The 18,544-nt window shown below is 42.1% G+C and overlaps 1 protein-coding gene across 2 annotated transcripts in view; it reads left to right on the forward strand.

Moving 5' to 3' along the window:
- PLCB1 (phospholipase C beta 1) overlaps positions 1-18,544 on the forward strand; it is a 315,759-nt gene that overhangs the window by 12,786 nt on the left and 284,429 nt on the right. For both annotated transcript variants that reach the window (XM_019472918.1, XM_009282521.2), the window contains exon 2: positions 2,520-2,588. In XM_019472918.1, coding sequence (XP_019328463.1) covers positions 2,520-2,588 — 69 coding nt within the window. The remainder of the gene's footprint in view (positions 1-2,519; positions 2,589-18,544) is intronic.

Below are 18,544 nucleotides of genomic sequence, written 5' to 3' on the forward strand. Positions count from 1 at the left end.
AATTTATATATATATAAACACTTCTTTGAAAGAAAAGGGAAGGGGAACAAATTATGTTTTAATTGACAAATAATTTGTAGGATCTGCATGAGCACTAGGAGTGTCATGCTGCATTTTGAGATGCAAATGTGGCATGGACTAGATTTCAGAAGTAGTAAAATACATGGAGACATATTTGCACTACTCCAACATCACTGGGACTTGAGACATAAATTCCACTGAGAGGAATGATATGAATGTGGGAATGTTATTGTAAAACCTAGGAACAGATCTGTGGCTGGTAGAAATCAGCATTGCTTTTTCACCATTGCAACCATTTCCCCTTGGTGAGGAGCTGGCCCCATCCAGGCCTGGAGACCAGTCACGTTGGAGAGCTAGTGCTCGCTGTCCTCTGCGATTTTTAGGTATTCCTTACGCAGTTGTCTCATTGAATAGTGAGAGATTACCCGGACTTTGGTGCACTAAGGGCTTTTCTGCACTCAGGATTGAGCTTTGCCCTAACTCCTGGTGTCAGCTGTGCTCGTGTTGGGCAGGATAAGGATCAACGTAGTTTAGATCTGGAAGTAAGATCAGCTTCAAACTGGACCTGAACGTTGGGTTCACAAACTGTCAGGTGCTCCTGAGCTGGAACAGGGACAGCTGTAGACAAGCTTTTATGTACAGCAATCAGCCGTCCACGTGAGAGGCTGCAGGGCTGTCAGAAGAGTGCTTGTGTCCGTATGCCTTGTGTATTGGTGTAGTTTGGGTGATTTCCTAAGGAGGTTTACAAAATATCACCTTTTGTGACCCTGCCTATGCTTCTTTCTAATCCCTGCGAGTTTTGATACCCTTGTCCTCTTTTGGGCAAGTAAGAACAAAAAATAAAGGTCTCCAAAGACCAAGTTTCCCCTAAACAGGCTAGATGAAGAGTCAAAAGAGTGCTCATGCAAGTTCAGCAGGTACAGAAGAGAATTGGGATTGATGTGGGGGACAGAAGGGAATGTGATAAATGTACGGTTGCATGAGAATTTGGTGGTAGAGCTAATGTCTTAGTAGACAGTAAAGGTCTACAAGAGCTGTGCAGGAGCGGCTCCCTTAAAATGGAAAAGAAATAAGGATACAAATTAATCCGTGGCAAAACGACATGTCCATGAGAAAATATATTTCTTTTTCTTTTCTCCTTGGAATTAAAAAAAAAAATAGTAGTGGCTTTGTCCAGCCCAGAGATTTCAAATTCTCTATGCAGTATTTGCAATTACTACTGGAAGACTGTAATGCATTGAACTGGTATAGCTCTAATTGCGGTGTGGTCACGCTCCTGCTGAAGTACTTTTAGAATATATTTAGTATGTAATTGAGCCATGCTAACATGGGCTATTAGTCCAAATGCTAGCGTAAATGAGGCGGATAGTATTAAGATGTGCTTTAAGATTGTCAAGTAATGCTAAATCAGGTCAGATGTTCTTGCTGTGTCTCGCAGGAGACTTGGTGTTGCTCCTGGCAAAACACGCCTAATGCCGCATGGATGTGCGTGCTTGCGAGGGAGCCGGCAGCTGGGAATTGCGCTGCTCCAGTCTCCAGCATCCTCCCCTCCTTCCAAACTCTCCCTGCCCATAAACGTTAAGGCATTCAAGAAAGAACCAACATGGCAATATCCGAAAATGCCTTGTTGCAGGATGAGATTGGGGAAAATTACATTGGCTGAAGGCTATAGTTCGCTGCATGTTTGGAGGAGTGAATGCTCCGTGCTGATCCCGGAGGGGTGGGTGCAGTCTGCTGGGCTGGCACTGGCAGGTGCCCCCAGGGTACCGTGGGCTTGGCTCAGCCCCTGTCCTTCCCGTGCTGCCAGGCACCGGCAGGGAGGGTAGAGACCCAAGGGGTTATCAGGGAAAGGAGATTCTTCATGTTACACGTGTGTAGGGGAGGACAGGGATTTGCCTAACAGAAGCTGTCATCACGTGCCCGTTTTGTTCCAAGTACGGCATGTGTTGTATAACCCACAACTCAAGAGTAACGTATGAACTATGAAATGCTTGTCAAAAGTGCATGGTTTTCACTGAGCAGTAGTCACTAAAATTGTTGAACCTGTTATCACTGTAGATATAACAACTTCTTGGGTTTTATGTGCACTTTTCAAAATGAAGTAGGTTTTCTATTGCAGAGGCAGGGTTTTCTGTTTGTAACGTTGCCTTTTTCACACTGTGACTAGCATAAAAATGCTAAAATTGTATTAAAAAGGGAAAAAAAAAAGGCACAGCAGCTGGTATTTAGTGATCCAGGAAATAAGCTTGACTCGTACAGCTTCTATATATTCTGTAGATCATAAGAGACCTGCACATTTTTAAGGAAACCAAGTTATGTGTCTAAAGTCTTAGTATTGCTATTAGAATAGCTTAAGTGCAACAGAGCACTCCTTGAAACTGTTCTCAGTTTGGACAGGCGTCACTGCAAACAGCAAACCCCTGACAGATCTGGGAAGTGGGGCACTGTTAACACAACAAGGCTTTTTGACTCATCTGTCTTGCAATTTTTCCTTCTAGGAGACTGAGCTGCTAGATATCAGCCTTGTCAAAGATGCCAGATGCGGAAAACATGCCAGAGCTCCCAAGGTAGGAATTTTTTCTGTGTGCTTACATGTTACGTTGATGACCTAGATGAAATAGAATGGGCATTATATGCAAGAATTTAAAAAACCAAAAAAGTTCCCTTTGCTAATAAGAAGTATTTTGTCTTTTCTCCATTTAACACGGTTTCTGATGAGAAGCGTTAACGATTGTTGAGCTGTTGTCATTTGATTCTGCATGTAGAATGCTGATGGATGCTCTGCTGGCAGTGAGGGAACAAAAATCCTGGTTTGTCAAGGTAAACTTATACAAGTTCCTGGCTTCCCTGATGGCAAGGAGCTGATAGTTGTTTAGGTCCATGTTGCATTTTGTGCTGCCTGTTTTCCTCTTTCAGTGCCTCTTGAGGCCAGAAAGAGGGTTGTTTTTTTTTTTTAAACTGTCATCAGAGAGGTCAGGATATCAGCTCCCTTAGGTCCACTCTGATGTATTGCATACTCGTGTGCTGTCTCTCAAGACAGTAGGTTGTAGATATATGTTCTCTCTGGTGTTTTTGTTTGGACAGACACTACACATCAGAGAAAGAAAAACAAAGCACTCAGCTCTGGAAGCAAGATAGTGCCTCGGGGAATCACAGGAGTGATAAGAAAAAAGGAAATCTCCTCAGGGGCCTGAAAGTATGGTCTTGCTGCCACTTAGTCGCGGTTGAACCGGTGGAATTGAAGCAGCCTGAAGGAATGCTTCTCCTACCCTCATCTCGGGGGAGGAAAATGGCCGTGGCTTCCCTGAAGCCTCCTACTGGGCTCCCTTTTCCTTGCACCCAGCCTTGGGTCAGGGCCTCACAGGCTCCTCAGCACCTTGAGGGTAGGCATTAGGAATGGAAAAGGTTGTTTCTCTGTGCCAGAATGCGATTGTAGTTATCTCTGAACAGACTATTCAAATTTGGTTTTCAAAGCTTTCCATGTAGTGCTGGCAGCATTTTAAAGGCTGAGTTATAATTGAAATGCAACAGAAGTACTTTATGACATCCACATTAATACCAAATGAGTTCACCATGATTAATGGTTCTATGATGAATAGCAATAAAGCATTAACAATGGCTAGAACATTATTTTAAAATGCTACCCGCTTTACGGAGGACATTCGTGTTCTTCTAACAAAATGTTTTTAGCTAAAATTTATGCATAGCTATTGCCTCAGTGACTTTTATTTATTAGGTTACATAAAGGCTGGTTTTGTTACAACATGTTACGGATTTGACAGCAGTGGCATTCAATGAAGGGTATGAGAAAATCCTAACTTTTAGGGTGGTGAAATGCACCACCTGTGTGCATGAGTTTGCTTTTTGTCATTGATTTTTGTGTGGGCAGAATGAAAACAGCACCTGGGTTGGCTGGTGATGGGATCTTGCAAACAGCGTGAAACAAAACACTCAATTTTGGGGTCAGTCGTGTCGGTTTTGCTTTGATCCACGTTGTGGGGCTGAGCAAAGGAGTGTTGACTGCAGGTGAGCAAGCGTTACAGAAGCCCTGTTTGTGTCACATCCACAGAAGATCTAAAACTCATATAGCAGCAGGAAGGCTTGGCTCTAACTCAAGCAGTAGCAGCTTGTGATTGCATGGAGGTTTCTAGTAAAAACCCTGGTATATTGGCTTAAGAGAGCAGCACCACGTACGCATGATACTTGTCAAAGTTCCAGCTTTTCAGAGGCTCTTCTCCCCGGCTCTACTTCCATGTGGGAGCAACCCTTGCTCTCAGGTGAGCATAAATAATGAACTGTGGTTGCGGGGGGGAGCAAGCTTCCCTCATGTAGTGTGCAAAGAAGTCATTCACAATCTGCTCATTGCACGGAAAAAGCGTGATGCACATGATGATTATGTTGTGATGACGAGTCTGAGTTGTATCCAGCAGACTGGCTCTGGTGTGGTTTACTGGTACCTGCAGAGCCTCTTGCCCTGTATGTAATACAGTCTACGGTATAAGCTGTGGCCATGGAATGGAGTTTAGTTGCCTCAGCAACAAATACTTACTGCTGTGGTACCACTTAACACAGGTTTATTAGCTATCCCAGAAGTTAATCTCTCATGGTCTGGTGAGATCATCATTGACTTGGGAACTTGCTTCCTGTAGTAGCCTTGCCAGGTGGAAAGGACAACGTGCTGTTGTGCATTGACGCATCTTTCACTGTAAAACAAGAGATTTTGGTGATTTTCTCTTCATTCCCCCACCACCCCTCCCTCTTGCCATAGTCTTGGACAATTTATACTGCGTTAGGGGACTTCTGCCAGTTTATGCAAATTTTTTAATCTATTTTCAGAATTCTAAGATTGGATTTCATCTGTGGGTTGTCATTAAAAACTTAAGTTAGTGGGAATCTTTAAACCTCATTTAGTGTATTTCTGATCTACTGCTACGTTTTGATAGAAATAAGTGTCATCTTTAATAAGCCTTGACTTTTGTATTACATTAAAAAAATGTAATTAATTTTTATTTTTATAGTAAACTAAATTTCAGTGTCATTAACGACACCCGTAGTAAGCTACCAGAACCTGTTAGGTGTGCTGCTACAGAAGACCCATCAGCAAGTAATGATTTTAGAGGGCTATAAGCAGTCATAATTACCAAAAAACTCTTTCCTCCCCATCACCATCTGGAATACACGCTTCTTCCCCGTATGCTGTCATATCCACCAGCGGGGACGTTTCTTTGATAGCTTAATTAATCTGCCAAGCTCTTGGTCTTTTTGATGGCTAGAAACAGAGTCTGTTCCCATGCTGCACTCAATGTACCTTCTGCACAATCATCAATATTTTTAATTTCTGAAAAAGAGAGAGAAACACAAAGGGATTTTCAGTTAGTTTCTCTTTCAGCCTTGTTAGTTGACATTCACTTTTCACAATATTTTTCAGTAAGTCCAGACATGCAAGAACAGTCACGAAATATGTATGTTTGTTGTTACATCTTCTAGTCATTATCATAAGAAAAAAAAGCTTTTTCATTCTGGAGAAGTCTTCATCGATGAAGGATAAACAGCCAAATGCTTTGTTTTTATTTAGAAGACATTGTACTCTTTTTGTTTTATCCTATTTCACAGTGTCCCTAAATTTGTTGAAAATGTGTTAACATTTTGCTCCAGTGATTAAGTCCAAGCTATGGATTGTCTTCTGTAATGCCTTGGCTTTGGCTAAATGGGCATAGTCTGCGTTCTGGAGAAAGGTAGTATTAGGCATGCTCATGTTTTGTATTATTCCCTAGGCCAAAGCGTGGGTAAAAAGCGTGATAGTAGACTCCAAAAATGGGATATATAAACGCACTTATGCTACCGTACACTGTTCATAAGCTCAGAGCTTTTTCTTTCTGGGTTTCTCATCCAGGAGGTCTGGTTCCTTTGTCCATTCCCTATTACGTTTAGCCTCAGAAGTTCCTTTGAAGGCACAAAAGTGCAGCTCTCATCCTAGTCGTCACATTAAGGTAGCACGAGGAATGAGCTGAGATCTCCTCAAAGTTAGTATGTTAGCACTAGGTTGCAGCTATGCAGGTGGTCAGCTCTGCTTGGCAGAGTGCAAAACCACTTCTCCTTCTCCAGCTTCTGGTTTGTGATGATTGTTAGAGTCTCTTGAAACCTCTCTCCTGTTCTTCCCGTTCCCTGGAGACTTAAGAGCAGAGCACCAACACTATTCCTGGCCATGACAGCAGTGTATGGGAGTAGCTCAGAAAGGCGTCTGCAAAAGAAAGACATTCCTGAGCAGACCTCAGGAATAGTTACCCAGAAGACCTGGCTGAAACTACGTAGAGTAGCCTAGCACTAGACCACGGTCCTAGAGCCGAGGTCATAGCCTTATCAGCTGATGGTAATTATTATCTGTGCTCTCACGCTTCATGGTATTGTAATGAATTTGTGGCTGCCCCGAGAAGTGCTGTTGCCATGTGGATGGTGTGAAGCCTAGAGCCTCACCTCAGCTCCTCTGGGTGTAAGAGTGGCTTTGTGTTTAACCTTCTAGGAAACTCAAAACGTGTTCTCATCCATGGCAGTGTCCACCAGTTCTTACAAATGGTGCTCAAGGCTGGGAAGACAAGACAAATTCAGGAGACTTGCACAAGTCTCTGTCCTACTTTGGGTGCCTAATGGCACCTAAAGGGAATTTGTAGATTTAGGGGGTTAGGTAGACCCTGTGGGTCTTGGGCAGAGAGTCAGAATGGTTTTACAGCAAAGGAAGTGGGGCACAAAGATTAAAGGTTGCATCACTCAGAGTGTTTAGGCATCTGAAAATAAGCCTGTATGTCTTTCATAGGAACTTAGGTTTCTAATGATGTAGAAGGGAGGTCTTTAGTGGGTACCAGAACACTTGATGCTTGGGGGATGAGAAGACCGTCCTCCGACCCAAAATCAGTAAGTAGTATACTCAAATGACCTCTGTGTTACTGAGAAGCTTTAGCATTGCCTTCTTTTTCCACATTGTCAGGGATGAGTCCTTCTGTCTTCAGCTGCTATTTTCAGAAACGTTAACAGAGTTTTCCGTCTCAATGCAATATACATGCAAAGGCTTATCCTTTGGAACAAGGGCAAATCTCAGGCAGCACAGAGCACTGCAGCAGATCTCTATATGAGAAGAAAAATGAAAGTGATGTACTGAAGAGAACAAGAAAAGAGTTATTAATTGTGTACGTTAGGAAAAAGTGCCTGAATTCAAAATACAATGAAATTTATACAGAAGTGGGGGAATTATAAGATGATTATCAGGACTTTGCCTTTTTGGTAAGCATTAGAATCATTTAGGAAGGGAGGAAGAGAAATTTTGAGAACAGGAGATTAATACACAGTTCATTTTTTCCTTCGGAAGACGTGACTGCCCATAAATTCAGCGCAGCCTTGTTGAAGCGTGGCATGCCTTTTTCTCACAGCTTTCAGGGACTCAGAGCTGCCGCCACCGGTGTCAGCCAGGGTGCAGCGTCAGGATGCTCAGGGCTCACGTTGTTTGTATTTTGAAGTGCTGCAGGAATGTGAAGATCATTAGTTGCGATGAAGCGATTATTTATTTCCTTTTATTCGCACATTACCTGGTAGTACTCTCTGGAGCTTTGTTTTGACTAACGAAGAGACATCTTTTTCCTTGTAAAGCTTAGCGAAGAGGTCTGCAAAATAAAATAACACAGTGAAGCAGCAGGGAAGAGAAACATATGCTTTTGTACAATGAGGCATAGGAATAGCTCTGAATATTCACATACCTTCTGTGAAGCGTGGAAGTACCACTCAAAAGAGTGTCCATGTTCTTAAAAGGGAGACATAGCTAAAAATGTCACGCAGCAGTAAATACTGGTGAAAGGTTAGGTGGTGAAAATTTGGCAGCTGCAAGCATGCTTTGCAGGACTAGGGAAGTCACACTTTTTATCATCTTGTATTTACGTTAGCCAATAACAGTTTCTATGGAAACGAAAATCTTAATGCAACTATGTAAGTGTTTTTAGTAGCAAGACGAAATATCAGGATGAGTTGGCAGGAATAAGGAAATAACCCCATGGCAAATGTTCATATTGAAAACTTTTGATGCATTTGATCAGTCTGTTTTCCCTCAAAGATACCATAAATCACTCAGCGGGAAATGAATTTCTTTAAATGACATATGCTATGGAACCCGTAGGAGATGAAATTATGAATGATGGAATCACTCTAATGCCAAAATGTTTATAGAGCGTAGTCCCCAATTTTAAAAACACTCGCAGCTCCCCTGCCCCAAATTTTCTCACTTTAACAAGAAAGCTCTACAGAGAAAAATAATCAAGCTTTTTTTTAATGTCAGAAATTTGCCAAGACCTCAACTACTATTAATACCATCACCAGCCTCTCTGTATTTAGTGGATTTTCTTGAAATGCTCAAGTAGAGTGAGATGATTTCGGGAGTATCTCAGCTGTAATTTAAGCTGTAATTTAAAAACTACACTCTTCTTCCTCACCGCAGAGGGTTTGCTGGTTTCTAACACATCTGTAGAGAAAAATCAACATTTCATGAACTAGACGGGCTCAAAAACTAACAAAGAAAGTCTAAAGAATTACTTAACTGAAAATCTGATGATTTTCAGGGAAATGAGGATGTGCAAGTCTATTTGAATTGTCAGAGCTATCAAGACTGCTGTCTTCAGCGTCTGCTTCTGTACTCCATTGCGCTGACTTAGAATCAGTAGGATGTTACTGATGTTTGGGTAAAATTTATGCAGAGAAGCAGAAAGTAAGACTGCTGTCTGTTATGTTGTTAATAATCTATTTCTTTCTTTTTTTTAACTTACTGCCTGAATTTACAAATGCAGGTGAAGAACTTTTTGTGAGCCCACTCAAAGCACACATACGCAAATAAATAAATTGCAGGTAACGCTTGGTTGATTTGCCTCTGAATAAGGCTCTAACTTCTAATTTACGAGTCCAATGACAAGAGCCTGTCAAAATAAACCTAATTCAATCATTTGATTTCCTTATGGTATCTGAACTTACTTTTTTGCTCACAGGCCGTGACTTTTATGGTCAGGTTGTTTGTTTATCAGGAGAACAAAAGAGGCCTCTGTCACCTCTGAAATATTTGAAAGCCGAGCAGTTATTAATTTCTTTATGATAAAGTCTGTGCTGGGACAATTATATTGTGTTTAGTAACCACCCTGATTAGACTGCATGTGAGAAATGGCAGATAGGTTTTTTTTTTTCTTTTCCCCTTTTCTTTTCTTTTTGGTTCACTCAGTAAATTCCTTGGAAAAAGTCAGCTACCTACATGGATCGCACAGGAGAGCAACAAGCCTGCCCTTTGCAGCACTGACTTCTGTCGCTCTGCCTGTCTCAAATGCCGCTATTGCTGTTATTTTTATCTGCTGATAAATGCATGTTGCTTTCCCTTCAGCAACCTTGGTGCTAAATTAGAAATTTCAATGTAAATTATGCCTAAGCAATGTTCTGTTTCTGCCAAAAAGAAATAAAAATGGAATATGCACGCAGCTCACCTTCTTCCCACTCACCTTAGGGATAACAGTGACATCCTCGAACATCCCCCCCAATTTGTTTGTTCTTCTGCGTGACTGCTTTTTTCATAATAATGATTAAATAACATAAAAATTTTCTCTAGGTTGAGTTTTACTTTATTAAGGAAGGTTAAGATTAATTTCTTTGGATGATACTTGACCAGTGTTCACGCGGTCGTGGTTGTAAAGACGGGGAAATGCAAGTAGTTGAAATGCTGCAAAGAGCGTGGGAGCTGTGGTCGCTGCGAGAGCGAGGGAGTTTTGCCTTGGACCCTTCTTGGGGGGATGAGCCTCGCTCTGCCCTTCTTTGCCCGCTTCCCTGCAGCTTGGCATCGCCTCTCTCCGCCAGGCTGAACAGGCTCCTAATGGCACCCGGCATCTTTCGCTCTTCCAAATTTTCCCCACCAGTGCAGACTTTTTTCGGAAAAGGTCTCCCCACTGCCCCCAGTAAAGTCCTGCTGCTTAGTCAGGAATGAAGGCAAGTTTCGGTATGGCTGGGATGCTTTTGAGCTTGGGGTTTGTGTTTTTTGTTTTTTAAATCTGTTGAAAGTTAACTTCTTTGGGGAGGAGTCTCATCTCCAAAGATAAAGCTGTCGGTGCTGCTATCCAGGGAGCACGGAGAACAGGTTTTCACTTCTCCATCACCTGGAGAAATGTCACCATCAGAAACGCTCTTCATGCTATTCTGGAAGCAAAGCAAAGCAAAGCTTCCTGAAAGCGCAAACGAAGCCTGGGGCATTCAGTAGCAGCACAGTAGCCATTTTCTGTCTGCTTCATCAGGTCACAAGTCATGTCTCAAACACAGTGGCTTGCTTAGCGGAGTGGATGAGCACAAGTGCTTTGCACCTGCGCTCTGAAGCCTGCAGAGATTCCTCGCCTGCCTCAGAGCGCGGTTCACTTGGCTGCTCATGCCTCAGGCTGAGGCCACCTCCGAGACGATCAGCATCCCGGTGCACCACCAGCATAGCCCAAATTGGTGAAGGTGATTTTATTTACAACCCTCTAATCTTTAGGGAACTAGGACCTTTTTAGAAGCTTGTCATCAACTGTATAACTTAGCTCTGTCTGGGTAGTTCATCGGATTCACTATTTACTAACATTCGGGGTATAGTAGAAAGCACAGGTTTTCGTCCAAGGCTTTCACTATGAATCACTGCCAAAAAGATTTAATGTTTTATTTTCCCTGCTCACTGGTTGTTTCAGTTAGCTTTTTGTGCTACTTGGTTTTATGTTTTTCTTTGTTGTTATATTTATAAAACATATATCTTTTTGTTTGTATACTTTCATGCCAAAGTACGAAGTACAAAGTATGTAACAAGAAATACTGTATTTTAAGAAGCACAAAGGCATTTTATAAACGTGATTTTAAAACTTGACATTTAAATTTGAAAAGGTAGAATAGGACACTGCTCAATTAAATATGTGATATTTGAGTTGCTGAGAACAGCAGAGTGCCAGTAAAGCTGTGCTTTAAATGCTACTGCTGAAGATGCTTTTGAATAAACCTGCGTACATATTTTTTTCCTTTTTTTTTTCCTTTCCTTTTTCTCCTTTAGAATGACTTTTCGTGTGATTTTGAAGAGAGATTGACAGAGACAGCTTTGTGTGCTCTCAGGCACACATAATACTCCAAAACTATTTTAAATCCATACGTAAGCCACTCTCGTGAGCTTTCAGACTGCGGCGGTGGGGGATTAAAGTAGCACACTGGAGGGCATGGACTCATCACTTCACATCTGCATGAAGCACATGCTCTGTTAAGTTCAGTGCTACGGTAATATTTCCTGTGATAGCGTAGTTGATTGTAATCACCTCCGTGCTGTTTCAGCTTGAAGGTTTAAATTCCTCTTCTTGCCTTTCCCTGCCGCGGCATAGGGTTCACAGGAGGAGAGGTGGATTGCAAAGTGGCATCTCTCGGCTGGTAGGTACTGCTTCTGGTGAGCCTCGCGGTTGCTGCCGTTGGCAGCCATCGCCTGTGCACTTCAGTGCAGTGGTGGTGTGCTGTCACTGGCTCACCTCGGTGACGAGGCCCTGTCCAATATCGGCAGCCTTTTAACGTTTGTGTTGCTGATCAGCGATACGCGACATGGATGTCTTATTCCTGCCTTCACAACTAATAACGCCAATGAGATGAGAATGTAGCTGGGACAGCAAGTCCAGCCGACAAACCTACACCCACTGTCAATCGTGATAAAGCTCACTTGAATCTGATAAATGGCATTTTTACAGTGACTCGCACAAAATTTAAAAATTGTTGGGACAATATGAAGTTATTCTGGAGGTGCTTTTTGTGATGCTAAGATGTTAATATTGCCTGTCAATGTCCTACATTATCTGTCTGTTATCTTGCACCCCCTGTGTGTTCATATCAATGTCCTACATTATCTGTTATCTTGCACCCCCTGTGTGTTCATATCCATGTGTTACCTTTTGACTTGCACTAAGATCATAAAGATTTGGGAAAGTACAGTCCTTTTTTTCCAGTGTTGGTACAGTATCTAAAAGAGTAAAGTCCTGTTTCATGAGTAGGGCTTGTAAGTGCAATACTAATACGAAAACTAATAAGTAAAATGTTGCTTTCCATAAAGATAAGAAATGCTGCATTCAGCCTCTGTCATCAACGCTCAGTTTGGAAAGAATTTCAAAATTTTTCATTGGAAAATGTAAGGGTACTAAATAACTGAGTCATACTAGTCTTTCCTTCTGAGCGGTAATCTCCATCTAGAAATATTTCATAAATATTAAAGTATATATTTTAGCAGTAGTGTGGAGCCATGCATCCAGAGAGAGATCTGATGGCAGCGCAGTACCCTCAGGCTTCAAATGTGGAATCAACAGGCTCAAGTGAAAATGCCAAAGCAGAAATATTTTTCTGCAGTTGTTTAGAACAAATGATTTAAATTTCCCCATTTTATTGGAATCCAGCTTGGTGATTTTCCATGGCATCCCTTATCTTGTAAATAACTGGTTGGCAAAAACTACTAGGTTTTAATTAGTTGCAAAGGTTTGATATATTTGTTATCATCTGCATATAAGTGGCTCATTCAGTATCTCCTCATGGAACTGAGCAAAACCATTTAGGCTTAGAAAAGAGACCACTGTGAAGCAGAAGCATTAGGTGTAGATCCTGAGTAACCATGGCTGATAGAGATGCCAGTTTCTTCGCAACCAGGTGGAAGTGCCCCCCTACTCAGCTCTGCAGGGAAAAGCGATTTACTGGTGACAGGACAGCAGGGTGCTGAATAGCTGAGGAGGAGCGGAGGGTGATCGACGTTGGTAAGTCGTTATCTGTGTTGGATGGGGCTGCCTGTGTGCTGCAGTGGATGTCAAACCCTGCCTGGAAACCCTCAGGCAAATGGCAGGAACTGAGCAATTTGTGATTGAGTTTAAATAAGTATAAACTGTCTTTGGTCAGAGCTTGTACCTCAAGAGATTTGTTTTTGAGATTTAGAGGAGTTGTAAAAAAAAGTTTTAATACTGAAGTTATTTAAGCTTGCTTAAACTCCATTAGAACAGCTTCCAGCTTCAAAGTTCGTTATCTTCCATATTACATTAGCACTTTCCTGGTCTCGCAGCTAAGCACATTTGGCTGTGAAACTGCACATTCGCCTAACGTTTGTTAATCCGTACTTGTATGCTGTCCAGTACAGATGTCTAAGAAAAAGTGATGGGAAGAAACTTGGCTCTCCGAGCTAAAACTTTGATCGCAAAATAATTACAGCCCCTGCCATAAATAATCCTTGTTTCATTGCTGTGGCTTTTCAGTCTGTTTGCTTGTGTCCCAAGGCATGTCTGTGCCAGTTGGACATCCCAGCCGCACCAGTGAGATGATGTCCATGGCAGGTGTTCTCCTGTGCCTTGTAGTGACACAGGCGTCCTGCAGGGAGACCTCTACCGGTATCACAGGGAAACATTTTATTAGGAATGTGAAAGTGGGACTTAAAAAAGAGTCAGCTACAGATAAGGAAGCTAATGGGAGCAAATGGAAATAGCCAAGGGTCCGTGTGAACTATAAAGCAGCAGGAAACTATGGCTATTTCCAATGTAAGAATATCAGTATATTCACGTTAAATCCATGTTACCATTTTTCCAAAGCGTCAAGTAGAAATGAGACTGTTTTCTTTTGCTCTAGTCTGCTGTGGATGCGTAAAAAGGTAGAGGCAAGTGCATCCAAATATCCGATAGTTGGTTTTTTTTATACAGTAGGATATTTCTGAAACCAAACCAAACCAAACACCCTTCCTTTTTAATTATAAATAGGATTATGCTACCAAGTAAGGCATATGAATACTTCATTTTTAAATAAATCCTGGGTAGTATTTGTGTGGCGATAACAAAAAAGACCTTATAGCTGTGTTAAGCGCGAGTTGCCTGTCTCTGGCTTTCTCAGCTCTGTCGCCTCCCAGCCTAATCCTAGTTAAATAAACAAAATTATCAGCTGTTGCCGCTAGGGAGTTCAGACACTCTGTTCCACTCCTGGGGTGTTAATGAGCCAGCCGCAGGGATGTTCCTGCAAAATGGATGGCACGGCGACACTCGCCGATACACAAGCATGTGCACGTGGGAGCAAAATGGTTATCTGTATGTCAGTGCTAAAAGAACATTTTCTGAGGGCCAAAGGTTTGCTTAATGCATTTTTCAACCCTTGGTGATTCACTGGAATAAAGTATAGCATATTCCTGGTAAAGACTGCTGTGTGTTGAGATTGATACACAACTACACCTGATTTAGCAAGGTTTTTCTGGCTATCAGCTGCATCGTGCATACATCCTTCCCCAGGAGAAGCATTTCTACCACTACAAAGTTGAATGGGCAAAATTGCCGTAGCCCATCCTTGATATGGCTGATCTGCACTAGCGGTGCATATAGATAGAATTAGGCGCCATTTTCCGCATGTGGATGGCCTTTTGTATGGTTATTAGCACTGTAAGTGTCCAATGTCCTTCATATTTTGTCTTGTGATGATAAAAATCAGGTCTTCATTCCTCTTGAGAAGATCGATCTGCTGAAAAATCCCGTGCATGGACCTATGTGTCATTCCTGTTGTATAGAAATCATCGTACGGGATGTGTAAGAAAGTAGGTGAATTACACATTTCCAGAATTTACCCGCTCTTGAGTATAAACTTGAGTTCATACCCCTGAAGTGTAGATTGAATTATTAACCAGCCTAAAATATCAAGGATCTTACTGAAATACTGACAGTGTACCAGTGCTCTGGGATTGTGGCGTGTCCTAGAAAGAGAGTGTGCAGAAAGGGCAGATTCAATGCTGATCTTACGCTAAGGTTCAGCGTAGCTCTATTTTTAGCTAGTAGAACGATCTTGATTGAATCGCCAAACAAAGCAGAAAAAACCCGAGTGTGTAATTGTAAATTACAGCAATCTATTAAAATGCAGGTTTGCTCTTCTAAAGGTGGATTCCATGTGGTTTAGGTTTGTGAGCTTCTGAGTTACGTTGTTTAACTTGGGGAATTCGGATAAAAACCCAGTTACCTTACTTCGGAGAAGAAATACCCTTGGCTGGGAGTTCTTGGCTGCGGTATTTTTCAGGATCCAGTTTCTTTGTTGTTTTTTTTGAATTTGAATGAACTTGCAAACGTGTAATTTAGGAACAGGCCTAGATGGTAGCTGATGTTTTTCCACCCTGTTGTGCGCTGCCTCTGCGTCTGGGTTCATTCCCATCGAGGGAGACCAGTTTCCAGATACTAGACTTCCAATGATGGTTAATCACTGTAACACCCGTTAAAAGAACATGTTTTTTCCTCATTTTTCCAGGAGGAATCCTAAAAACAAGTGTCAGTATAACTTGCAAATATTAACATCGTAATCTGGGTTGTTTGGATTCTGCCGTATCTGCGTTAGTACCTGAGTACCTGTGCTGAAGAGCAGATGTGATGTGCAGACAGAAAGGTGAGCTGCTGGGGTTAGGTCCTCTCCAGCAAGCTGTGAATCTGGCAAGGTTTGGCCATCTGTAGGGGCTTTGGGTCTGATTTTTTTTCTTTTCTTGCAAGAAAGTTATATCCAGTCCTGGTCCTAGGACAGCGTTAAACGTTATAGTTTATCACAGTTGGTAAAAAATTTGATTTTTTTTTTTTTAATGGGTCAGAGGAAATGGATTTTTTTTTTTTTTTTAATGGGTCAGAGGAAATGAGACCTTTTTGCTCTGTCCAAATACAGAAGAAAGCATTACCAGCTCAGTGATTTTTATAAGAAATTTTGTGATGGAAGGTTCTGGTAGTTCAGGGGAGCTGCGCTGACTGCAGGTCTGACTTGCAATGCATCCCAAACGCCTTTCTCCTGTTTTGAAACGCATCTAATATTGATAATGCCATAACTGAAATTACACAAAGATTTTTTTTGTTGTTGGTGCTCTGAGTTAACCTTCTTCCTCCGAGATTAATGAAATACAGAAAAAAATCTATATGAGAAACTGTATGCTGTAGTTGTGAATGTTTAGTATAAATGGCTTCAAAATGATGTTTGCTAATGAAGTGGCAGAAGCTGAACAGTCGTGCTGGGTAGGGTCACAATATAAAGGGAAAAGGCAGTCACATTCACCTCAGAAATAATGGTAGCAATTTGCATGTCGTTAAAATGTTTAAAGAAAACAGCAAAACCGAATTCAGGTAAACTAAAGCAGACTTCTTGAATGGTTACCTGCGTGTTGAGACAAATAGAAGAAGCTAGTGTGCGTCAGGATAGCTGATAGAGCCGTGGCAGCAGATCCCAGCCCTCCGAGGGATGTGGGGGTTTTGCTTTGGCTTTTGCTGAGACCCGGGCTCCCTTCATCACGTTAAAGAAGAAAGCCAACCACGGACTTAGAATCATAGAATCACTGAGGTTGGAAAAGACCTCTAAGATCATCGAGTCCAACCGTCAACCCAACACCACCATGCCCACTAAACCATGTCCCTAAGTGCCTCATCTACATGTCTTTTAAATACCTCCAGGGATGGGGACTCCACCACTTCCCTGGGCAGCCTGTTCCAATGTTTCACCACTCTTTCAGTAAAGAAATTTTTCCTTACATCCAATCTAAACCTCCCCTGCCGCAACTTGAGGCCGTTTCCTCTCGTCCTATCACTTGTTACTTCGGAGAAAAGACCAACACCCACCTCGCTACAACCTCCTTTCAGGGAGTTGTAGAGAGCGATGAGGTCTCCCCTCAGCCTCCTTTTCTCCAGGCTAAACAACCCCAGTTCCCTCAGCCGCTCCTCATAAGACTTGTTCTCCAGACGCCTCGCCAGCCTCGTTGCCCTTCTCTGGACACGCTCCAGCACCTGTACAGCACAGCTCTACAGTATGTTTTCGGTAAAAAATTCTAAACCACAAAATGGTCATTTGGCAATTTGAGAAGGAAAGCTGATTTTAGCTAACCGAGTTAGTCCAGTTTTGCTGTGTTTTGCCTTGATAAGGAGAAAGATGCCTTTCTGCCCTTCCTCCCAAAGCCGGCTCTGGGGATCTGCCCAGGCTGCTGCTTCCACGCCTAGAAGTAAGCCCCGAGCTGCAGCCCACCAATCTTTCCCCCTTTCTTTCTTTGTGTTTACATGCACCTCAGAGGACACTGTGGTTTTGTAGGAGACAATATCACCTTTTTCTCCAGAAATATGTGTATCTATTTGTTTTTAACAGTGGTAAAGTCTTTCTTCACAGCCATGGACTGTTGCTACCAGGGTAAACATGCAAGTTGTTGGTGGGTGAGTGGCAGGAGGGAGGGGAGGAGAGGAGGTTGTTTATGTCTCGGGGTGCATGTTTTACAAGTCAGTGCAGGAACAACATTTTCAGAAGTGCTGCAGAGGTTTGGTTTTGCTTGGTTTTAGCTGAAAGGAGAGGAGAATTTATTTTGGAGTTGCTTTCATCTTGTCCTTCAGAGTGGTCTGCTGCGGTGACCCTAGGCACTGGGGTGCTTTGGGAGCTGAGGCTGCTGTAGAAATTCACTCGTGCTTTGGTCAGTGCCTACAGGTCAGCTTTTGTTCTCATGTTCTACGCACGGATTTTGCTTTTCAGCAGTATGAACCAAACATCTTTGCTGTAGAGGTGGCAGTGTTAGTGTTATGCTAGTATGCACTAGAGTAATTTAAGTTAAAATAAGTTTTTTCACTCCTCCTGGGTCCTATGAGAACATCAAGCCCTTGCAGATGGTGACCGTTCATTTTGTTAAAGGGGTGAGATTTCTCCTTGGTTGCAAGTCATCATAATTGACACGTTAATCGTTGCGTCGTGTTTCCCACTGTAGTCAAGGTGGTGACACTTCTGCATGTTTCAAAGGAACTATTGCTGCTGTAAATTGTTCCAGGCAACACTGAATATGATCTAGCTCATTTTTAAGACACTGATATGTTTGTGGCAGTATTTCAGTTGGGGGTATTAATTTTTTTTACACTGTATTTTTCACATCCTGCTAGAGTCAGGAGAGTTGCAAACGGTGGGAGGAGAAATGGGATTATTTAACTGTTACTTACATAATAAAAAAGGAGAATTTGAAAGCTGTGCTCAGGTCTGGTCATATTTTCATGATGCTTGGCTTTTCCTTTTGGTTTATATTTAAAGTGATTTGTTCTCTGGAAGCATAATCACTTGATACTGCTAATTTAATCTTTTGCATATGACACTTGCAAATTATGTAATTAAAAGAAACCCTTTACTGTTTTTTTTAGGTATCAGATACTAGCTTGATTAAGAGCATTTAAATGCCCATGTATTTGAAAGGGGGGGTACTGTGTTTTCTAGTCTAATTGAAAACTTCTTTGGGCAAATTACAAATGCCAAGGTAAAACTTATCAGGCTGTAAACAAATGTTATACAATCTCTGTTAGCTTTCTGCCATCAGTTACCCTCAGACAGTTTTATGCTCTTTACAACGATGCTGTTCTTGGCAATATGGAAAATGGACGTTTATAGGAGAGACTCCCACAGCTGGTAGTGCTGCCAGAGGGGAAGAGAAGGTGCGGTGAAGGTGGTGGTGCTCATGTCGTGGGCTATGCCACCCTGACAGAGGAGCCAT

The sequence above is a fragment of the Aptenodytes forsteri genome, unplaced genomic scaffold, assembly GCF_000699145.1.
Source record: "Aptenodytes forsteri isolate BGI_AS27 unplaced genomic scaffold, ASM69914v1 Scaffold5, whole genome shotgun sequence".
Lineage (NCBI taxonomy): Eukaryota > Metazoa > Chordata > Aves > Sphenisciformes > Spheniscidae > Aptenodytes > Aptenodytes forsteri.